At 40.6% G+C, this 22,446-nt stretch overlaps 1 protein-coding gene across 4 annotated transcripts in view; it reads right to left on the bottom strand.

Annotated features, from left to right (window-relative positions):
* Positions 1 to 22,446, bottom strand: part of PDE4B (phosphodiesterase 4B) — a 596,404-nt gene that overhangs the window by 129,291 nt on the left and 444,667 nt on the right. For all 4 annotated transcript variants that reach the window (XM_067726455.1, XM_067726457.1, XM_067726456.1 and 1 more), the window contains one exon: positions 13,092 to 13,286. In XM_067726455.1, coding sequence (XP_067582556.1) covers positions 13,092 to 13,286 — 195 coding nt within the window. The remainder of the gene's footprint in view (positions 1 to 13,091; positions 13,287 to 22,446) is intronic.

Below are 22,446 nucleotides of genomic sequence, written 5' to 3'. Positions count from 1 at the left end.
TTGTAGTTTTGATTTGCATTTCTCTAATGATTAGTGATGTTGAGCATCCTTTCATGTGTGTATTGGCAATCTGTATATCTTCTTTGGAAAAATGTCTATTTAGGTGTCCTGCCTATTTTTGGATTGCGTTGTTTGTTTTTTTAATATTGAGCTGCATAAGCTGCTTGTAAACTCTGGAGATTAATTCTTGGTCCGTTGCTTTGCTTGCAAATGCTTTCTCCCATTCTGAGGGTTGTCTTTTAGTCTTGTTTATGGTTTCCTTTGCTGTGCAAAAGCTTTAAACTTTCATTAGGTTCCCATTTTTTTATTTTTGTTTTTATTTCCATTTCTCTAGGAGGAGGGACAAAAAGGATCTTGCTGTAATTTATGTCATAGAGTGTTCTTCCCATGTTTTCCTCTAAGAGTTTCATACTGTCTGGCCTTAATCTGGTCTTTAATCCATTTTGAGTTTATTTTTGTGTGTGGTGTTAGGGAGTGTTTTAATTTCATTCTTTTACGTGTAGCTGTCCAGTTTTCCCAGCACCACTTATTGAAGAGACTGTCTATTCTTCATTGTATATTCTTGCCTCCTTTATCAAAAATAAGGTGACCATATGTGCATGGGTTTATCTCTGGGCTTTCTATCCTGTTCCATTGATCTATATTCCTGTTTTTGTGCCAGTACCATACTATCTTGATTACTGTAGCTTTGTAGTATAGTCTGAAGTCAGGGAGCCTGATTCCTCCAGCTCCGTTTTTCTTTCTCAAGATTGTTTTGGCTATTTGGGGTCTTTTGTGTTTCCATACAAATTGTGAAATTTTTTTTCTAGTTCTGTGAAAATTGTCAGTGGTAGTTTGATAGGGATTGCATTGAATCTGTAGATTGCTTTGTGTAGTACAGTCATTTTCACAATGTTGATTTCTCCAATCCAAGAACAGGGTATATCTCTCCATCTGTTTGTATCATCTTTAATTTCTCTCATCAGTGTCTTAGAGTTTTCTGCATACAGGTCTTTTGTCTCCTTAGGTAGGTTTATTCCTAGGTATTTTATTAATTTCTCTTTCAGATTTCTCTTTCAGATTTAATTTCTCTTAATTTCTCTTTAATTTCTTTAATTTCTCTTTCAGATTTCTCATCATTAGTGTATAGGAATGCAAGAGATTTCTGTGCACTAATTTTGCACCCTGCTACTTTAACAAATTCATTAATTAGCTCTAGTAGTTTTCTGGTGGCATCTTTAGGATTATCTATGTGTAGTATCATGTCATCTGCAAACAGTGACAGTTTTACTTCTCCTTTTCCAATTTGGATTCCTTTTATTTCTTTTTCTTCTCTGATGGCTGTGGCTAAAACTTCCAAAACTATGTTGAATAATAGTGGTGAGACAACCTTGTCTTTTTCCTGATCTTAGAGAAAATGGTTTCAGTTTTCACCATTGAGAATGGTGTTGGCTGTGAGTTTGTCATATATGGCCTTTATTATGTTGAGGTAAGTTCCCCCTATGCCTACTTTCCGGAGGGTTTTTTTTTTATCATAAATGGGTGTTGAATTTTGTCAAAAGCTTTTTCTGCATCTACTGAGATGATCATATGGTTTTTATTCTTCAGTTTGTTAATGTGGTATATCACATTGATTGATTTGCATATATTGAAGAATCCTTGCATTCCTGGGATAAAACCCATTTGATCATGGTGTATGATCCTTTTAATGTGCTGTTGGATTCTGTTTGCTTGTTGAGGATTTTTGCATCTATGTTCATTAGTGATATTGGTCTGTAATTTATTTTGTGCGTGTGTGACATGTTTTTCAGGTTTTGGTATCAGGGTGATGGTGGCCTTGTAGAATGAGTTTGGGAGTGTTTCTCCCTCTGCTATATTTTGGAAGAGTTTGAGAAGGATAGGTGTTAGCTCTTCTCTTAATGTTTGATAGAATTCACCTGTGAAACCACATATTCCTGGGCTTTTGTTTGTTGGAAGATTTTTAATCACAGTTTCAATTTCAGTGCTTGTGATAGGTTTGTTTATATTTTCTATTTCTTCCTGATTCAGTCTCAGAAGGTTGTGTTTTTCTAAGAATTGGTCCATTTCTTCCAGGATGTACATTTTATTGGCATATAGTTGCTTGTAGTAATCACTCATGATCTTTCATATTTCTGCAGTGTCAGTTGTTACTTCTTTTGCATTCCTAATTCTGTTGATTTGAGTCTTCTCCCTTTTTTTCCTGATGAGTCTGGATAATGGTTTATCAATTTTGTTTATCTTCTCAAAGAAGCAGCTTTTAGTTTTATTGATCTTTGCTATTGTTTCCTTCATTTCTTTTTCATTTATTTCTGATCTGATCTTTATGATTTCTTTCCTTCTGGTAACTTTGGGGGGTTTTTGTTCTTCTTTCTCTAATTGCTTTTTTTTTTCTTTTGAATTTTATTTTATTTATTTTTTTATACAACATGTTCTTATTTGTCATCCTTTTTATACACATCAGTGTAAGCATGTCAATCCCAATTTCCCAATTTATCCCACCACCCCCACCCCCACCCACCGCTGCCTTCCCCCCTTGTCCATACGTTTGTTCTCTACATCTGTGTCTCAATTTCTGCCCCGCAAACCGGATCATCTGTACCATTTTTCTAGATTCCACATATATGCTTTAATATGTGATATTTGGTTTTCTCTTTCTGACTTACTTCACTCTGTATGACAGTCTCTAGATTCATCCACATCTCTACAAATGACCCAATTTTGTTCCTTTTTGGCTGATTAATATTCCATTGTATATATGTACCACATCTTCCTTATCCATTCATCTGTCAATGGGCATTTAGGTTGCTTCCATGACCTGGCTATTGTAAATAGTGCTGCAATGAACATTGGGGTGCATGTGTCTTTTTGAATTATGGTTTTCTCTGGGTATATGCACAGTCGTGGGATTGTTGGGTAATACGGCAATTCTATTTATAGTTTTTGAAGGAACCTCCATACTGTTCTCCATAGTGGCTGTATCAGTTTACATTCCCACCAAAAATGCAAGAGGGTTCCCTTTTCTCCACACCCTCTCCAGCATTTGTTATTTGTAGATTTTCTGATGATGCCCATTCTAACTGGTGTGAGGTGATACGTCATTATAGTATTGATTTGCATTTCTGTAATAGCTAGTGATGTTGAGCAGCTTTTCATGTGCTTCCTGGGATCTGTATGTCCTCTTTGGAGAAATGTCTATTTAGGTATTCTGCCCGTTTTTTGATTGGGTTGTTTGTTGTTTTGATATTGAGTTGCATGAGCTGTTTATATATTTCAGAGATTAATCCTTCCTCCGTTGATTCGTCTGCAAATATTTTTCACATTCTGAGGGTTGTCTTTTTGTCTTGTTTGCTTTGCAAAAGCTTTTAAGTTTTACTAGGTCCCATTTGTTTATTTTTGTTTTTATTTCCATTACTCTAGGAGGTGGATCAAAAAAGATCTTGCTGTGGTTTATGTCAAGGAGTGTTCTTCCTATGTTTTCCTCTAAGAGTTTTATAGTTTCTGGTCTTACATTTAGGTCTCTAATACATTTTGAGTTTATTTTTGTGTATGGTGTTAGGGAGTGTTCTAATTTCATTCATTTCCATGTAGCTCTCCAGTTTTCCCAGCACCACTTATTGAAGAGACTGTCTTTTCTCCATTGTATATCCTTGCCTCCTTTGTCATAGATTAGTTGACCATAGATGCATGGGAGTTTATCTCTGGGCTTTCTATCTTGTTCCATTGATCTGTGTTTCTGTTTTTGTGTCAGTACCATATTGTCTTCATTACTGTAGTTTTGTAGTATAGTCTGAAGTCAGGGAGCCTGATTCCTCCAGCTCTGTTTTTTTCCCTCAAGACTGCTTTGGCTATTCGGGGTCTTCTTTGTCTCCACACAAATTTTAAGAGTTTTTGTTCTAGTTCTGTAAAAAATGCCACTGGTAGTTTAATAGGGATTGCATTGAATCTGTAGATTGCTTTGGGTAGTATAGTCTTTTTCACAATATTGATTCTTCCAATCCAAGAACATGGTATATCTCTCCATCTGTTGGTATCATCTTTAATTTCTTTCAACAGTGTCTTATGGTTTTCTGCATAAAGCTCTTTTGTCTCTCTAGGTAGGTTTATTCCTAGGTATTGTTTTTTCTTTTTGTTGCAATGGTAAATGGGAGTACTTCCTTAATTTCTCTTTCAGATTTTTCATCATTAGTGTATAGGAATGCAAGAGATTTCTGTTCATTAATTTTGTATCCTGCTAGTATACCAAATTCATTGATTAGCTCTAGTAGTTTTCTGGTGGCATCTTTAGGATTCTCTATGTATAGTATCACGTCATCTCCAAACAGTGACAGTTTTACTTTTTTTTTTCCAATTTGTATTCCTTTTATTTCTTTTTCTTCTGTGATTGCTGTGGCTAGGACTTCCAAAAGTATGTTGAATAATAGTGACGAGAGTGGACATCCTTGCCTTGTTCCTGATCTTAGAGGAAATGTTTTCAGTTTTTCACCATGGAGAATGATGTTTGCTGTGGGTTCGTCATATATGGCCTTTATTATGTTGAGGTAGGTTCTCTCTATGCCCACTTTCTTGAGAGCTTTTATGATAAATGTGTGTTGAATTTTGTCAAAAGCTTTTTCTGCATCTATTGAGATGATCATATGGTTTTTATTCTTCAATTTGTTAATATAGTGTATCATATTGATTGATTTGTGTATTTTGAAGAATCCTTGCATGCCTGGGATAAACCCACTTGATCAGGGTGTATGTTCCTTTTAATGTGTTGTTGGATTCTGTTTGCTAGTCTTATGCTGAGGATTTTTGCATCTATATTCGTCGGTGATATTGGTGTGTAATTTTCTTTTTTTGTAGTATCTTTGTCTGTTTTTGGTATGAGGGTGATGGTGGCCTTATAGAATGAGTTTGGGAGTGTTCCTTCCTCTGCAATTTTTTGGAAGAGTTTGAGAAGGATGGGTGTTAGCTCTTCTCTAAATGTTTGATAGAATACACCTGTGAAGCCATCTGGTCCTGGACTTTGTTTGTTGGAAGATTTTTAATCACAGTTTCAATTTACTTACTTGTGATAGGTCTGTTCATATTTTCTATTTCTTCCTGCTTCACTCTTGGAAGGTTATACCTCTCCAAGAATTTGTCCATTGCTTCCAGGTTGTCCATTTTATTGGCATAGAGTTGCTCGTAGTAATCTCTTCGGATGCTTTGTATTTCTGCAGTGTCTGTTGTAACATCTCCTTTTTCATGACTAATTTTATTGATTTGAGTCCTCTCCCTCTTTTTCTTGATGAGTCTGGGTAATGGTCTATCAATTTTGTTTCTCTTCTCAAAGAACCAGCTTTTGGTTTTATAGAATCTTTGCTATTTTCCTCTTGTTTCTGCTTAATTTATTTATTCTCTGATCTTTATGATTTCTTTCCTTCTACTAACTTTGGGTTTTGTTTGTTCTTCTTTCTCCAGATCCTTTAGGTGTAGGGATAGATTGTTTATTTGAAATTTTTCTTGTTTCTTGAGGTAGGTCTGCATAGCTATAAACTTCCCTCTTATAACTGCATTTGCTGCATCCCACAGGTTTTGGATCGTCGTGGTTTCATTATCATTTGTCTCTAGGTATTTTTTGATTTCCCCTTTGATTTTTTCAGTGATCTCTTGGTTATTTAGTAACGTATTGTTTAACCTCCATATGTTTGTGTTTCTTATGTTTTTTCCTCTGTAATTCATTTCTAATCTCATAGCATTGTTGTCAGAAAAGATGCTTGATATGATTTCAATTTTCTTAAATTTACTGAGGCTTGATTTGTCACCCAAGATGTGATCTATCCTGGAGAGTGTTCCGTGCGCACTTGAGAGAAAGTGTAATCTGCTGTTTTTGGATGGAATGTCTTATAAATATCAATTAAATCTATCTGGTCTACTGTGTCATTTAAAGCTTCTGTTTCCTTATTAATTTTCTGTTTGCATGATCCGTCCATTGGTGTAACTGAGGTGTTAAAGTCCCCCACTATTATTGTGTTACTGTTGGTTTCCTCCTTTACAGCTGTTAGCAGTTGCCTTATGTATTGAGGTGCTCCTATGTTGGGTGCATATATATTTATAATTGTTATATCTTCTTCTTGGGTTGATCCCTTGATGATTATGTAGTCTCCTTCATTGTCTCTTGTAACATTCTTTATTTTAAAGTCTATTTTATCTAATATGAGTATTGTTACTCCAGCTTTCTTTTGATTTCCATTTGCATTGAATATCTTTTTCCATCCCCTCACTTTCAGTCTGTATGTGTTGCTCGGTCTAAAGTGGTTCCCTTGTAGACAGCATATATATGGGTCTTGTTTTTGTATCCATTCAGCAAGCTTGTGTCTTTTGGTTGGAGCATTTAATCCATTCATGTTTAAGGTAATTATTGATATGTATGTTCCTATGACCATTTTTGTAATTGTTTTGGGTTTGGTTTTGTAGGTCCTTTTCTTCTCGTGTTTCCCATTTAGAGAAGTTTCTTTAGCATTTGTTGTAGAGCTGGTTTGGTGGGGCGGAATCCTCTTAGCTTTTGCTTGTTTGTCAAGCAAGTTTTGATTTCTCTAGCGAATCTGAATGAGATCCTTGCCAGGTAGAGTAATCTTGGTTGTAGGTTCTTCCCTTTCATTACTTTAAATATGTCATGCCACTCCCTTCTGGCTTGTAGAGTTTCTGCTGAGAAATCAGCTGTTAACCTTATGGGAGTTCCCTTGTATATTATTTGTCATTTTTCCCTTGCTGCTTTCAATAATTTTTCTTTGTCTTTAATTTTTGCCAACTTGATTACTATGTGTCTCGGCATGTTCCTCCCTGGGTTTATCCTATATGGGATTTTCTGCACTTCCTGTACATGGGTGGCTATTTCCTTTCCCATGTTAGGGAAATTTTCGACTATAATCTCTTCAAATATTTCCTCAGGTCCTTTCTCACTCTCTTCTCATTATGGACCCCTATAATGTGAATGTTGTTGCATTTAATGTTGTCCCAGAGACCTCTTGGGCTGTCTTCATTTCTTTTCATTCTGTTTTCTTTATTCTGTTCTGCAGCCGTGAATTCCACCATTCTGTCTTGCAGGTCACGTATCCGTTCTTCTGCCTCAGTTATTCTGCTCTTGATTCCTTCTAGTGCATTTTTCATTTCAATTATTGTAGTGTTTATCTGTGTTTGTTTGTTATTTAATTCTTCTAGATGTTTGTTAAACATTTCTTGCATCTTCTTGATCTTTGCCTCCATTCATTTTCCGAGGTCCTGGATCATCTTCACCATCTTTATTCTGAATTCTTTTTCTGGAAGGTTGCCTGTCTTCACTTCATTAGTTGTTTTTCTGGGGTTTTATCTTGTTGCCTCATCTGGTACATAGTCCTCTGCCTTTTCATCTTGTCTATCTTTCTTTGAATGTGGTTTTTGTTCCACAGGCTGCAGGATTGTAGTTCTTCTTGCTTCTTCTGTCTGCCCTCCCATGGATGAGGCTATCTAAGAGGCTTGTGCAAGTTTCCTGATGGGAGGGACTGGTTGTGGGTAGAGCTGTGTGTTGCTCTGGTGGGCAGAGCTCAGTAAAACTTTAATCCGCCTGTCTGTTGATGGGTGGGGTTGGGTTCCCTCCCTGTTGGTTGTTTGGCCTGATGTGACCCAACACTGGAGCCTATCCAGGCTCTTTGGTGGGGCTCATGGCAGACTCTGGGAGGGCTTACACCAAGTAGTACTTCCCAGAACTTCTGCTGCCAGTGTCATTGTCCTCACAGTGAGACACAGCCACCCCCTGCCTCTGCAGGAGACTCTCCAACACTAGCATGTAGGTCTGGTTCAGTCTCCTATGGGGTCACTGCTTCTTCCCCTGGGTCCTGGTGTGCACACTACTTTGTGTGTGCCCTCCAAGAGTGGAGTCTCTCTTTCCCCCAGTCCTGTCAAAGTCCTGCAATCAAATCCCGCTAGGCTTCAAAGTCTGATTCTCTAGGAATTCCTCCTCCCGTTGCTGGAGCCCCAGATTGGGAAGCCTGACATGGGGCTCAGAACCTTCACTCTAGTGGGTGGACTTCTGTGGTATGTGTTCTCCAGTTTGTGAGTCACTCACCCAGCAGTTACGGGATTTGATTTTATTGTGATTGCACCCCTCCTACCATCTCATTGTGGCTTCTCCTTTGTCTTTGGATGTGGGGTATCTTTTCTGGTGAGTTCCAGTGTCTTTCTGTTGATGACTGTTCAGCAGTTAGTTGTGATTCTGGTGTTCCTGCTAGAGGGAGTGAGAGCATGTGGTTCTACTCTGCCATCTTGAACAAATCTCCTTTCTAATTGCTTTAGGTGTAAGGTTAGGTTGTTTATTTGAGTTGTTTCTTGTTTCTTGAGGTAGGATTGTATTGCCATAAACTTCCCTCTTAGAACTGCTTTTGCTGCATCCCATAGGTTTTGGGCCATCATGTTTTCATTGTCATTTGTTTCTAGGGATTTTTTGATTTCTTCAGTGATCTCTTGGTTATTTAGTAGCATATTGTTTAGCCTCCATGTGTTTGTATTTTTTACAGTTTTTCTCCCTGTAATTGATATCTAGTCTTATAGCACTGTTGTCAGAAGAGATACTTGATACAATTTCAATTTTCTTAAATTTACCAAGGCTTGATTTGTGACCCAAGATATGGTCTATCCTGGAGAATATTTCATGCACAGTTGAGAAGAAAGTGTATTCTGTTGTTTTTGGATGGAATGTCCTAAAAATATCAATTAAGTCCATCTTGTTTAATGTCTCATTTAAAGCTTGTGTTTCCTTATTTATTTTCATTTTGGATGATCTGTCCATTGGTGAAAGTGGGGTGTTAAAGTCCCTTACTATTATTGTGTTACTGTCGATTTCCCATTTTATGGCTGTTAGCATTTGCCTAATGTAATGGGGTGCTCCTATGTTGGGTGAAAAAATATTTACAATTGTTATATTTTCTTCTTGGATTGATCCTTTGATCATTATGTAGTGTCCTTCTTTGTCTCTTGTAACATTCTTTATTTTAAAATCTATTTTGTCTGATATGAGAGTTACTACTTCAGCTTTCTTTTGATTCCCATTTGCATGGAATATCTTTTTCCATCCCCTCACTTTCACTCTGTATGTGTCCCTAGGTCTGAAGTGGGTGTCTTGTAGACAGCATATTTATGGATCTTGTTTCTGTATCCATTCAGCCAGTCTATGTCTTTTGGTTGGAACATTTAATCCATTTACATTTAAGGTAATTATCAATATGTATGTTCCTATTACCATTTTCTTAATTATTTTAGGTTTGTTATTGTAGGTCTTTTCCTTCTCTTTTGTTTCCTGCCTAGAGAAGTTCCTTTAGCATTTGTTGTAAAGCTGGTTTGGTGGTGCTGAATTCTCTTAGCTTTTGCTTGTCTGTAAAGGTTTTAATTTCTCTGTTGAATCTGAATGAGATCCTTGCTGGGTAGAGTAATCTTGGTTGTAGGTTTTTCCCTTTCATCAATTTATATATGTCCTGCCACTTCCTTCTGGCTTGCAGAGTTTCTGCTGAAAGATCAGCTGTTAACCTTATGGGAGTTCCCTTGTATGTTATTTGTCATTTTTCCCTTGCTGCTTTTAATATTCTTTTCTTTGTATTTAATTTTTGATAGTTTGATTAATATGTGTCTTGGCATGTTTCTCCTTGGATTTACCCTGTATGGGACTCTCTGTGCTTCCTGCACTTGATTGACTATTTCCTTTCCCATATTAGGGAAGTTTTCAACAATAATCTCTTCCAATATTTTCTCAGTCCCTTTCTTTTTTTCTTCTTCTTATGGGACCCCTATAATTCGAATATTGGCACATTTAAAGTTGTCCCAGAGGTCTCTGAGACTGTCCTCATTCTTTTCATTCTTTTTTCTTTATTCTGCTCTGCGGTAGTTATTTCCATTATTTTATCTTCCAGGTCACTTATCCGTTTTTCTGCCTCAGTTTTTCTGATATTGATTCCTTCTAGAACATTTTTAATTTCATTTATTGTGTTGCTCATCATTGTTTGTTTGCTCTTTAGTTCTTCTAGGTCCTTGTTAAACGTTTCTTGTATTTTCTCTATTCTATTTCCAAGATTTTGGATCATCTTTACTATCATTACTCTGAATTCTTTTTCAGGTTAACTGCCTATTTCCTCTTCATTTGTTTGGTCTGGTGGGTTTTTACCTTGCTCCTTCATCTGCTGTGTATTTCTGTGTCTTCTCATCTTGCTTAACTTACTGTGTCTGGGGTTTCCTTTTCACAGGCTGCAAGTTCGTAGTTCCCCTTGTTTTTGGTGTCCACCCCCAGTGGTTAAGGTTGTTTCAGTGGGTTGTGTAGGCTTCCTGGTGGAGGAGACTAGTGCCTGTGATCAGAGGATGAGGCTGGATCTTATCTTTCTGCTGTGCAGGACCACGTCCGGTGGTGTGTTTTGGGGTGTTTGTGCCCCTTTTATGATTTTAGGTAGCCTCTCTGATAATGGGTGGGGTTGTGTTCCTGTCTTGCTAGTTGTTTGGTATGGGGTATCCAGCACTGGAGCTTGCTGTTTTATGAGTTGCGATGCATCTTAGCATTGAGACGGCAGACCCTGCGAGAGCTTTCTCCAATTGATGTTATGTGGGGCCTGGAGGTCTCTGGTGGTCCAATGTCCAGGTCTCTGGTCCAATGTCCCAGAGAACCCAGACCCTTTTGGGAAGTGTGAGGTCTTCTGCCAGCCTTCGGTAGGTGTTCTGTAGGAGTTGTTCCACATGTAGATGTATTTTTGATGTATTTGTGGGGAGCAAGGTGATCTCCACATCCTACTCCTCCACCATCTTGAAGGTACTCGCTCTTTTTTTTTTTTAAGGGAGAATGATACTAGTTAACTTACATATATAATCCTTACTTGCCTAAATCTAAAGTTGGCAACTCTATGTAGGTTCTAAAGTTAGGGGAGAATTTTTCCTGGTTGGTAAAATTGAAAAGAGGGTAACCATTAGTATTAGGGACCTGAACGCAGAGTTGTTCAGAACTAGATGTCTGTTTCTACAGCTATAGACTGAGTTGGACTGTGGTCTTGAAAGTCTCTTCATGTTCAAAATTTCTATAACCTTTTTGTCCTAAGTAAGGAATCACTGGAGTTTAATCTGAAATTTGGTTAGAACCTGCTGGGAAGCCTCTGAGTGACGCTGAGATGCATCAGGCTGTTTGTCAGGAGTCTGGGGGCTGGGAGGAGGCATTAGCTGCCTTCCAAAGCTAGTCTTTCACCAGTGAAGCGCTATGTGAATGAAGCTCTAATTACTTCAGCTCAACACATCTCCTATGCTCTCCCTCGGGGGAGTCTAGAAAGCTGTTTGTTTTGGTGGAAGAGAGAATTCCAGGGATGTTCACTGTCAAAGCCCCCATCCAAACCTTGGTCAGAAACTTCCTTGGTTCTACATGATCTACAGCAAAGAGGTTACCTCTACTCCACTCATGTTTTCTACCTGATAGGAGAGGTTCTACTTTGCAGTTTGAAGAACATAGGTAAATAAAGTCCCAAAGTTTTGCCTATGGTCTTTCTTAGCTACATCAAGGTATATAGCATGGCATAGAATCATGGGGGAGGGGAAGGTTTCTCATTTCTCAGTCTTCGGTTCATCATCTATAGAGTGGAGATAATAATGGTGCCTACCTGACGAGACTTTTGTAAAGATTAAAAGAGATAACGTATGTAAATGAACAGGGCCCTATAGTAAGCACTCACTAAATGTTTCCTTACACACAGTAGCAGTGTTCCTCTTATCTTTCTTATTTAACTGTAACCTCCCTGAGAGTATGCAAACTTTTAGAGAATAATGTCTGTTTTTAAAGCATCTGTGATTTTTTCCCACTGTTCTGCTCACCTTTTATGCCCAAAGCCTGGCACACTGCATGGCACATAGGAGAACTTCAGTAAATTTTTGCCAAATGAGTGAATAAATGAATTTTGGTCCACCCAATGATTGAAATATTTTAGGGCATGGGTGCCTCTGTTAAAATTAGCTGGCGGAAATGCCCTGGGGAATACTTTTTTTTTTTTTTTTTTGCGGTTACGCGGGCCTCTCACTGTTGTGGCCTCTCCCGTTGCGGAGCACAGGCTCCGGACGCGCAGTCTCAGCGGGCATGGCTCACAGGCCCAGCCGCTCCGCGGCATGTGAGATCTTCCCGGACCGGGGCACGAACCCGTGTCCCCTGCATCGGCAGGCGGACTCTCAACCACTGCGCCACCAGGGAAGCCCCCTGGGGAATACTTTTTATTGGTAGCTTTAAAATGCCCCCTGCCCCTTTCACAAGAGGGTGACCCTTTTTAGCTGCCTTTCCAACAGCAGAAGAGAGCCCAGTGGAATTTTCCAGGCTGGAGACTTTAGAGAGCTACTGATATTTTTATAACATATGATGTTAAATACAATTGTACATGTGCCTAGAGACCTTTTAAGGCATGAATTCCAGCATCCAATTTTATTTGGTTTCAGAAACTTAATAAACAAGTAACACAATCCGCTCGTTGTTCTTTAAATAAAAATTAAAGATCTCCAATTAATAGCAGCAAAACAGAAACATCAGCCATGCTTAATAGGGTGGTGGAGTATGTTCTGTCTCACCCAGGAGCCAGGCAACAAGTGGGCATTGTGTTAAGGTTCCAGAGAAGGGACACAGACACGTGACTAGATGACAGCTTATTAAATGTCGCCCAGCAAAGGCCACTCAGACAGGATGTGTGTCACCAACCACCATTTTCCTTCTCTGCTGTAGCCTCATGCAAACTGCGCATGCCTTGGAAAGTTTGAGTGTGGTTTGCAAACAGTGTTAAGGTTCTCATGCCATAAACAATTCAGCAGTTCAGGAAATGAAGCCAAATAATAATAATATTTTTTAAGTGTCAATAACCGAAGTAAATCAAACACAGTTGCCTGAGGTTTTAAACACTCTTGGGAACCCCGGCTACATATTTCTCATGCAAGAGAGCATTGATATCCTTAAGGTGGTCATTGTTGTCACCCCTGCTCTGTTCATTTTTCTCCTCCCTCTTCCCTGTGGGTTAAAGGGGAGCAGTGCTGCTGCTCTGATGTGATGGGGTTAAAGTTGAGGTAAGTGTGAAACTGGGAGCCAGACAGCTCGTACTTACTGCTCGCTTGGAAGTGAAGAGTTTCTCGACATCGCCTTTGGTGACAAGTCATAGTCACTGTCTGATCTGTAGAGAAAGGACTCTCTGCGCTGGCTGTGCCCGGGAAAGGTGGCATGAAGCACCAGCCCAGAGGAAGAGCTGGCCTGGGGATCCAGCGGGCTCCGACCTGGGGAAGGGCCATTTTCCACATCAAAGCTTAAAGAGAAAGAAGAAAAGTGGTCACATGAGAAACATAGAGAAGGGCATCTGACATACATACATGGAGAACCCATGCGTGCCAGGCACTTTACATAGCACCTCACACTTCATGGAAAGTTTTAAGGCTCCAAATAGCTCTGAGTTGCAGTCATTCTCATTTTATACAAACGGAACAGTCCCACAGAAGTTCAGTCATCCGCAGAGACTGGAGCCAGGATTTGACCCTGGGAGCAAAGTCCCATGGCCTTTCAGTGTCATGAGCAACATTGACAAATTCATAAAATAAACTGTTGATAATAAGCGACTCCAGATATAGCATCTAACACAGCTCTAAGTGCCAGACACTCAACTGTCACTTGAATGAGTCTTCTTAGCTGGGAGGCTTCTTCCTGCCATAAATAAATATCACAGTCTCATTAACGATACAATGTGCACATTTCTGAATGTTTCAGGAACAAAGTGCTATCCTGAAAACATGCACTAGCTGATTAAACCGGAGGCCCAATCTGACACTTAATATTCATATCCAAGTTTAAGCACACACAATGACTTAATTAATCTAGTAATGCCGAATAGCCCTCCAGGGTTGCAGCGCTTTCTCTCTGGAGGAGGATACAGCTACTGACTCTGGCAGAGGAGTGCCATTGAGATTTCTGGTCAGTCTACCTCACTCTGGAAAGGTACCCTCAAGTCCAGAATTATTTGAACAAGCTCTGATCAATGAACACACAGGTGGGAGCAGTAGACATTTTGGCTGTTGTTTTCTCTCTCCTGGTCCTGGTGTTACTTTAGGCACTGTGTCCTTCCCATGCTCTCCACCATCCCCTATGCATTTTTCCTGCATGCACAACCTCCCTTAGCCTCAGATTGACAGTAACCCTCTTGCCTAGTATTTCTCTAGACCACTCACTGCTCTCTGACTAAAGCTCTGCAGAAAGGTGTTGGAGAAGGTACGGGGCTAAGGATGCTCTCTTTTCCAAGCTGGACCACAGCAGTGGGCTTCCTTTATACTCATCCAGCTGCCATAATTTATTTCTACATTTGTGGTTCTTTTCGTTCACTAGTTCTTATAGCCTTCTCTCTTGGGGTGGATTTTGCGTATATTTTTTTAGTTTATAAATTGCTTTCTGATCTATCATTCCATTTACAACCCTTATCACGACCCTGTGATCTCAGTCTACATTTGAGGAAAATGAGGCTTAGAGAGATTTTAAACACCAGCTCAAAATCACAGGCTAGTAACTGTACAGTAAGAATTGCAAGACCCAAGTCTTCCAATTCAGGCTTCGACAACCTCAGACTTCAGTAATCACAGAACTCCAGAACGGCTCACTTGATCACTGAGTGCAGTTTCCCCTCAGTCTCTATATTGAAGCGAAACGTGTGTTTGGTATGTAGAGAGTCAATCGGATTATGAGCAACCTTGGCTGTTACCTTGGATGAAGACAGGGGAGGCAGTAAATTACCCAGAGGCTGTAGGTTTCACTGAAACAGGGAAAGAAGAAATGAAAGAATTCAGGGTCATAATCCTTCCCTGGAGACCATTCCGAGAAGCTGCTTTTAGCCAACCCACAAACTCCAGGTGTCTGATAAGAAGCAGCAAGTGAGAACCTCCAGTTAAGAGAACAAGGAAGAGCCATAACAACCCAATGTATGTATTTGGGCTTTCACGGTACTGCAGATGGATTTTCACAGCAGGCTCACGGTCTGGGATGGGACTGTCTTTCAGAGACTGCAGGCAAGCAGGCAGGTGGGCAATCACTCACACATTTCAGCCTGTTTGCCAGCCTGCCTGGAGGTAGAGCTATGTTGTAAGGCAAATACATTGCAGCAAGTGAAAATATAACGTAAGCTGACTTGCACAGTTTCCTTGGGTGAGATCTGTACTAGTTGCTGAGCAAAATAAAAGAGCTCCTTTGTGGATAAGGACTCCTTTGTGCCACCCAGAGCTTGTAGAACTAGGACTTGATGCTGGCTCTGAACTCTTTTTAAGGACAAAGAGGGAAGGCTCTTAAAAGGTAAAGATGGGACTACATAAAGCTTAAGAGTGGGCATAGGGCTTCCCTGGTGGCGCAGTGGTTGAGAGTCCGCCTGCCGATGTGGGGGACAGGGGTTCGTGCCCCGGTCCGGGAAGATCCCACATGCCGCAGAGCGGCTGGGCCCGTGAGCCATGCCCGCTGAGCCTGCGCGTCTCCGCAATGGGAGAAGCCACAACAGTGAGAGGCCCGCGAACCGCAAAAAAAAAAAAAAAAAAGAGTGAGCATAAATAAGCTTTGAAATTTCATGAGTAATCATGTTGTAATTCATTTGGTATCTATCTGTACAGCCTTTATGGCTATTAAAACATTGAAATACTTTTTTTTTTTTTTGATGTGGACCATTTTTAAAGTCTTTATTGAATTTGTTACACTATTGCTTCTGTTTTATTTATTTATTTTTTTGCGGTACGTGGGCTTCTCACTGCCGTGGCCTCTCCCATCGCGGAGCACAGGCTCCGGACGCGCAGGCTCAGCGGCCATGGCTCACAGGCCCAGCCGCTCCGCGGCATGTGGGATCCTCCCGGACCGGGGCACGAACCCGTGTCCCCTGCATCGGCAGGCGGACTCTCAACCACTGCGCCACCAGGGAAGCCCTATGTTTTGGTTTTTTTAACCCCGAGGCATGTGGGATCTCAGCTTTCCAACCAGGGATTGAACCTGCACCCCCTGCACTGGAAGGAAAAGTCTTAACCACTGGACAGCCAGGAGAGTCCCTGAAATGCTTTTGTAACAGTTGGCAGCCAGTCACTGCCCCAGACCGTCCAGGATCTGCTGATGACTGGAACAGCAGGGGGCCTCTAGCTTCAGCATGGTGGTCTGTGCCCATGTGGTACCAGTCATTACATATTATGAATGCCACTGCTGTGTATATCTGTGCTAAAATCTTAGAAGAGGTGCCAAGTGGGTATGCCTACCAAGCTCTCAGAACATTTTCCATTGAGGGTTTCCACCAAGGCTCACTCTGCCCTCTTTCCTGCTGCAGGCATTCCTAGTGGGCAGAAAGTAAGTCCACAAGTATTACCCTTTATGTAGATGTCACAAAGCATCTGCCCCCAGTGTTAGCAGGAGTACCAGGAGGTTTAGTCCTGCCAGGTAAACAGGGACTAGGCCCGGACACTAAAACTCCCTCCATGCTGCTTTCCTTTGTTTTCTTCTTTTTCTTTTTTCTTTCTTCTTTACCCTGCCTAAACTCATAGAAGAGCTTGCGGGAATTCAGAAAAAGCCAAGGAAGAATTCTCTGGGGCAAAGAAGCAGTTTCAGGGAGACAAATGGCCTTTCATATTCCCTGGGGCACTGTTTCAAAGCAACCAACACAGATGTACAACTTAGGAACAAACATGAATCACCAACCAGACACCAGCTCCAGTCACAGCAAAATTAGTGGGCAGACATCACAATACGTCCCACAGATCCAGGGTGGGAAGAGGGGAGTGGGCAAGGGGAAGACGGAGGACAGGCTTAACAAGCAAAACGAACATGCCGCATAAACTGAAATACAATTAGGGAAAAAACAGAATCTGAAATATCGGAAGCGAACATACAAATGGGGTCATTATTTATTTAGAGTAATTTTTGGCCCTGCCTTAATCAGCACTCATTTTTCACTTTTAGGCTTCTTTATATTAAAAAATACTATTATAAAAGTAAATAAAAATGTTATATAAAATATAAACAATAGAGAAAAAATATTAGCAGGTTAGTATTTTCCTTCTGAGTGTTAATATTTTTCCTGCAGGCTTGAATCGTGATTTTTTTTCTCATAGTGTGCAGTTTTCAGAATTATCATTTTCCATGCCCATGGAACTTAATGGTTCATCCAGAATTTGTGCCGAACTTCCTCAGGCATTTTCCCTATTGTGGGTCACTGAATTTCTAATTTTAAATAACATTTTAAGTGATACCTTTGAGCTTACAGTTACTTCAACATTCGGATGACGTCACTGAGAAGTTTCAGATAGACTGAGAGGATGTCATGCACAAGTTTCTGAATAGTTGATGGGACCTGCCCACAGCCAGCATAGGGACTGAAACAGTATTGAAAGTGGCCTTTTTTCTAGGATCAGAGACACTCCCCCCACCCCCAAGTCCTGCTCTCTGACGTCCAGGATTCTGTATGCTGCTGTCCCCTGTGATTCTGCCTGCCTCAGCAGATCGCCCTGGACTGAGTCAATTGCTTGTTGTCTAAGACCTAATATTTTAACAACTTTCTCCCGCTTTGATTCTAGAGGTCTCAGCTTCTTGAGGCAGCGGTGGTAGTGGGTGATGCTGTGTGTGAGAGGTGGTGCTCCCCGTAGCTGGAACGCCCTTCTCCCCACTGTCTCTAATCGATCACTACTTCAAATTCAGCTCGTGCCACCTTCTCCAGTAAATATTTTCTAACATTGCAGCTACCAGTTCAATTTAGATATGTACTCCTCTTCTGTGTTCTCCTAGACTCCTTTACAGCAGCACCTGATCACAGTACTTGTAATCGCTATTTAATTTTCCATTTACTTAATTATCCACTTATTTAGCTGCTCCCCGATAGATTCTTATCTCCTAAAGAGAAGGGACCCAATATTACTCACTTTTGTATCCCAGGCAACTGGATTGGAGCCTTGTAAATAGTAGGTCTATCAAAAAATGTCAGCTGAACCAATGAAAGTCAGTTTACTATGAAATGTTTCTCCTGTCCCTTCCCTCTTCCTGCCTCCTTACCCTCATCTCAATTCCCACTGGCAGGGGTTTCTTCTGTTTCCTTCAAATGAATCTATACAGATGCGGCATTAACTTATTTGATAAGCTTTGTGAGACAATGATCTAAAAATAAAAATAAGGCTTCCCTGGTGACGCAGTGGTTGAGAGTCTGCCTGCCGATGCAGGGGATGCGGGTTCATGCCCCGGTCCGGGAAGATCCCACATGCCGCGGAGCGGCTGGGCCCGTGAGCCATGGCCGCTGAGCCTGCGCGTCCGGAGCCTGCGCTCCGCAACGGGAGAGGCCACAACAGTGAGAGGCCCGCGTACCGCAAAATAAATAAACAAACAAACAAACAAATAAATAAATAAAAAGCACAGCTGTGTTCTCCCTGAACAAAACAAACTTATATACAAAAGTCACTGGCTTAGATGTTTGAGATGGTGATGTCTTTACACAAACCCCCATGATGGGAAAAGCCCTCCTATACCAGCTTCTGTCTGCCATCTTCTCGTCTCTTTCTTTTTAATAAAAGCAGGAACATTCTCTGCCCCACTTTCTCTCCTGGTGGACTCCATTGCCTAGGAATCCATGCAAAGCCAGCCCTGCACTGGTGCTAAGAGGGAGCCAGCAGGCGGCAGAAGACATCTACAGCTTCCCCAGCCTCCACTGCCCAGCCTCCAGCTGGAGCAGGTAGGGCCGCTTGCCAGTCTCCGAGGGAGAAATAGGACTGAAGCCTTATTCATAAGCCTGGCAGGAAAAGTCAGGGATAAAGAACAGAATCACAAGGTGTACATGAAACCTTTTATTAAACGAAGAGAAGCTCTATTTCCAAGAACTCAAACTAAGCCAGGTGGCTGCAGAATTGCCTGCAATTGTCCCCAGAGTGGTTGTTTCCTGATCCCCAATTACCTGCACATACCTCAATTTATGTAACAAAGAGTTATGAAGCAACATCCTAGGAATCATTCATTTCTGAATCAGAGGAGACTTTTCTTTGACAACTCATTCTTTCTCTAGGTAATATGTTGTCGAATTCTCACAACTCTGGGCTGATTCTCTTCCCCCCATTTCAAAAGGAGGAAACAGAAGCCTCCCAAGTGTGAAACTTCATTTGAAAAATTCTCAAGTGTGACCTCTTTTAATTTCATCCTGCAATCTGTGCCCAGGGTCCTCTTCTCCATGGCCTCACAGACTCTTTTTGATCCCAGAACCTACCAGCTGGATTGTATGTCTCTGTTTACATTATCTCTCTCACTCCAGTAGACTGTGACCTTGAAGCAGGGACTAAGTCTTATTCATTTTGTATTCCCAGGGCCCAGAACTGAGTTTCACACCAGAAGGCATCCAACAAATATTTATTGAATGAATGTGAGAATCTCACCAGTTTATATCTCTTATCTGACAAAAAGCCATTTTTATTTGGATTAAAACCTCTGGCAGATCTCAGAGGAGTCCCCAAATGGAGTCAATAGGGTCCTCTTTCTCCATCCTCCCTTCAGTATGCCAGGAACTCCATCCCACGAGTTTTGGAGAACTTTTTTGTCTATCATAAGGTGTATGGGTGTGCAGTGTGTGTGTATGTGTGTGTTTTTGGGCGGTGGTATATTTGTGAAAAAATGCTGTTTCTTTAAAATTCTGTTGGAAACTATTTCCCTCAATTATACTCAGAAACTAACATCATCAAATGCTTTCTTACCACTTGGATAAAAATAACCATTCACTTATATACTTACATTGGCCATCACCTCAATGTGCAACCTGGTCCCTATAGATGAGGCAGCTGCACAGGGGCATTCATTTTTACCCACAATGACAGTGACCCACCTTTGTATAATAAATGGCTGCAGGCTGCAGCCAGTCTTAATTTCTAATGAAGGACTTAACTGTGCAAAATCATAGTCAGCATGATGTAGAGCCCATGTCCCAGCTGAAAGCAGGCAGACCTCCTCTGGCCACAGTTATGGCAGAATATCGCAGTTTTGCCCTAAGAATCCAGTTCCAAAGTGTTGACTTCCCTCCCGTAGAATAGGAAGGAGAGCTATGATGTTCAGCTCATCTGAATTCCAGAAGCATCTTCCCACTGCTTTCCTTTTTTCCTAGGGGCTTTGAAAATTACATCCACTGCAATAATCCAAAGATGCTTTCCCCACAGAGAAGTTTAACCAGAGGGAGCAGAGTAATCCCGAAGAGCCCTGAGATTCTGGAGCCCTGGCTTCCAGCTCCCGCTCTGTGAAGAAATAACTGCCGCGAAACAGGGACTCCCCATATTCTGGCCCCCAAGCCTTAGTCTTTCCCCACTGAAATGAATGAAGAAATGAATCACTAGATGATCTTTGAGATGCCTCTGAGATTAAACATGTTACGAGATTTTAGAAATAGAAGATCAGTTCTCAAGTGTGGTTCAATGTGGTTTTACATTGTTAACGGTAACTCATTCACTGAACAAATATTTATTAGCATCCATTATGAAACAAGGCACTGTTCTAGGCCTGAGAATTCAGCAATGTATAAGACAGACAAGGTCCTTGTGGGGAGAGATGGACAATAAATAAATCAAGTGAGATGATTTCAGAAAGTGATACATGCTATGGGGAAGATAAAGCATAATGGTATGGTAGAAACAGGTTCGGAGAAGAATGTTTCTAGGTTGGGTGGTCAGCAGGCCCACTCTACACAGCCTCGTAGACTGTCTATTGCTTTACACCGGGTGCACCACCCATCTTCCTCAGATGCTGTCATTTGAGTTGAGACCTGATAGAGGTAGTAGTAAATTTTGTCATTGGGTTCCTTCCAATCTCTATTTCCATACACTTTTAAGCCAAAGAATTTTGTCAAATGATATTTGGGTTTGAATGTGGTGCCTTCTATTAAGCTAGTGATTTAATTTTCCTCTTCCCTGCCCGCCCCGCCCCTTTCTGAGTTGAGTTAGGTGTTCCATTGTCTCATACAGCTATCTCTGCACTGATATCTATCTATTGATATATCTCTACCATAACACTTGTCCAGAATAATTGTAAGTAAGTGTTCTAGTTTGCCCCCAAAGGGCTGTGTTCCTCAAAGACACAGAACCTCTTTTTCATATTATTTATCCCATTGCTAAGGGTCCTGCCTATCAGAGGTACTTAGCAAATGTCTGATGAATAAAAAAAAATGAAGGAATAAATGGTTCGAGACCAGGAACCTTATTCTAGCTCCTCTTTGATGCCCACCACAGACAGCACAGACTTCTCCAACAAAATGGAGTGTAAGTGGTGTGGAGACACGGAGTCATCTCCTGCCCTCTACTGTGATCACCTCTAAAAGCCAGCTCCATAAAGAAGAACCAGGGGGTTGCTACCAAATACCAAATACCACCTGCAAAGAATGGCTGGAATACCTTCCATAGGGCATCAAGCCCAAGAAGAAGGCAAATGATCCTATCTGGCAATGATCATCCTCATCTCTTGATGTTGATGGTGGATGGAAATGCCATGAATGTTCCTCTTGATGTTCCTTTAGCTGAGGACTCTATGTTGAAAGTTCTTTTATTTGTTGTTTGAGATCTTTTCTCAGGGTGTTAACATTTCACTAAGGAAATGCATAAACAAATAAGTAATATCAATACCTAATTTTTCTACTGGGATTATAAAATGAGGGTCATTTAAAAAAATCGTTGTTTCAAATGCTTAGGAGCATATTTTAATGATCCTTTAATAACTTCACACTGTGTTTTTCCTATGTTATGTAATTTGATGCACAAGGAAAACAGGACCAAATGTAAACAATTCTACCTCATAATTATAAGAACATTATTATTTCTAACCTCTCTACAAAGTGTTCTGCCCATCTATTTCCAGGTAAAAAATAATTTTCAGAAATAGGAATGTTATAAAGTGTGTGTTTCTCTATGTTTTATAATTATGGCTGAAATTTCATATACCCACTCTCACACTTTCATCCACTAAAACCTTCTAAGAGCTAGGACAACTCTTAACAGTAAAGGTCACTTCCTATAGGACAGTGATTCATATCAATAGATAGATATCAGTGCAGAGATAGCTGCACTGTATGGAGACATTGTATGTCTCATTGTATGAGACAATGGAGCACCTAACTCAACTCAGAAAGGGGGGGGAGGGCAGGGAAGAGGAAAATTAAATCACTAGCTTAATAGAAGGCACCACATTCAAACCTAAATATCATTTGACAAAATTCTTTGGCTTAAAAGGGTATGGAAATAGAGATTGGAAGGAACCCAATGACAAAATTGCACTTTGGATGTACAAATTATCCTACTAGCTCAATACTTTTCAGCCTACTCTCTCCAATTTCCCTAAAAGGTTACCATAAAATATATTCAAATGGTTTCTTAACAAAATAAAAATACTCTCATTTATAAGTTTGGTAGCCCTGCCAATAATAAACTCTAATAATTAAATAAAATATTTATTAAAATATATGG

Source organism: Pseudorca crassidens, chromosome 2, assembly GCF_039906515.1.
Source record: "Pseudorca crassidens isolate mPseCra1 chromosome 2, mPseCra1.hap1, whole genome shotgun sequence".
NCBI lineage: Eukaryota > Metazoa > Chordata > Mammalia > Artiodactyla > Delphinidae > Pseudorca > Pseudorca crassidens.
Note: the sequence above shows the minus strand (reverse complement) of the source record. Positions and strands in the feature narration are given on the sequence as shown.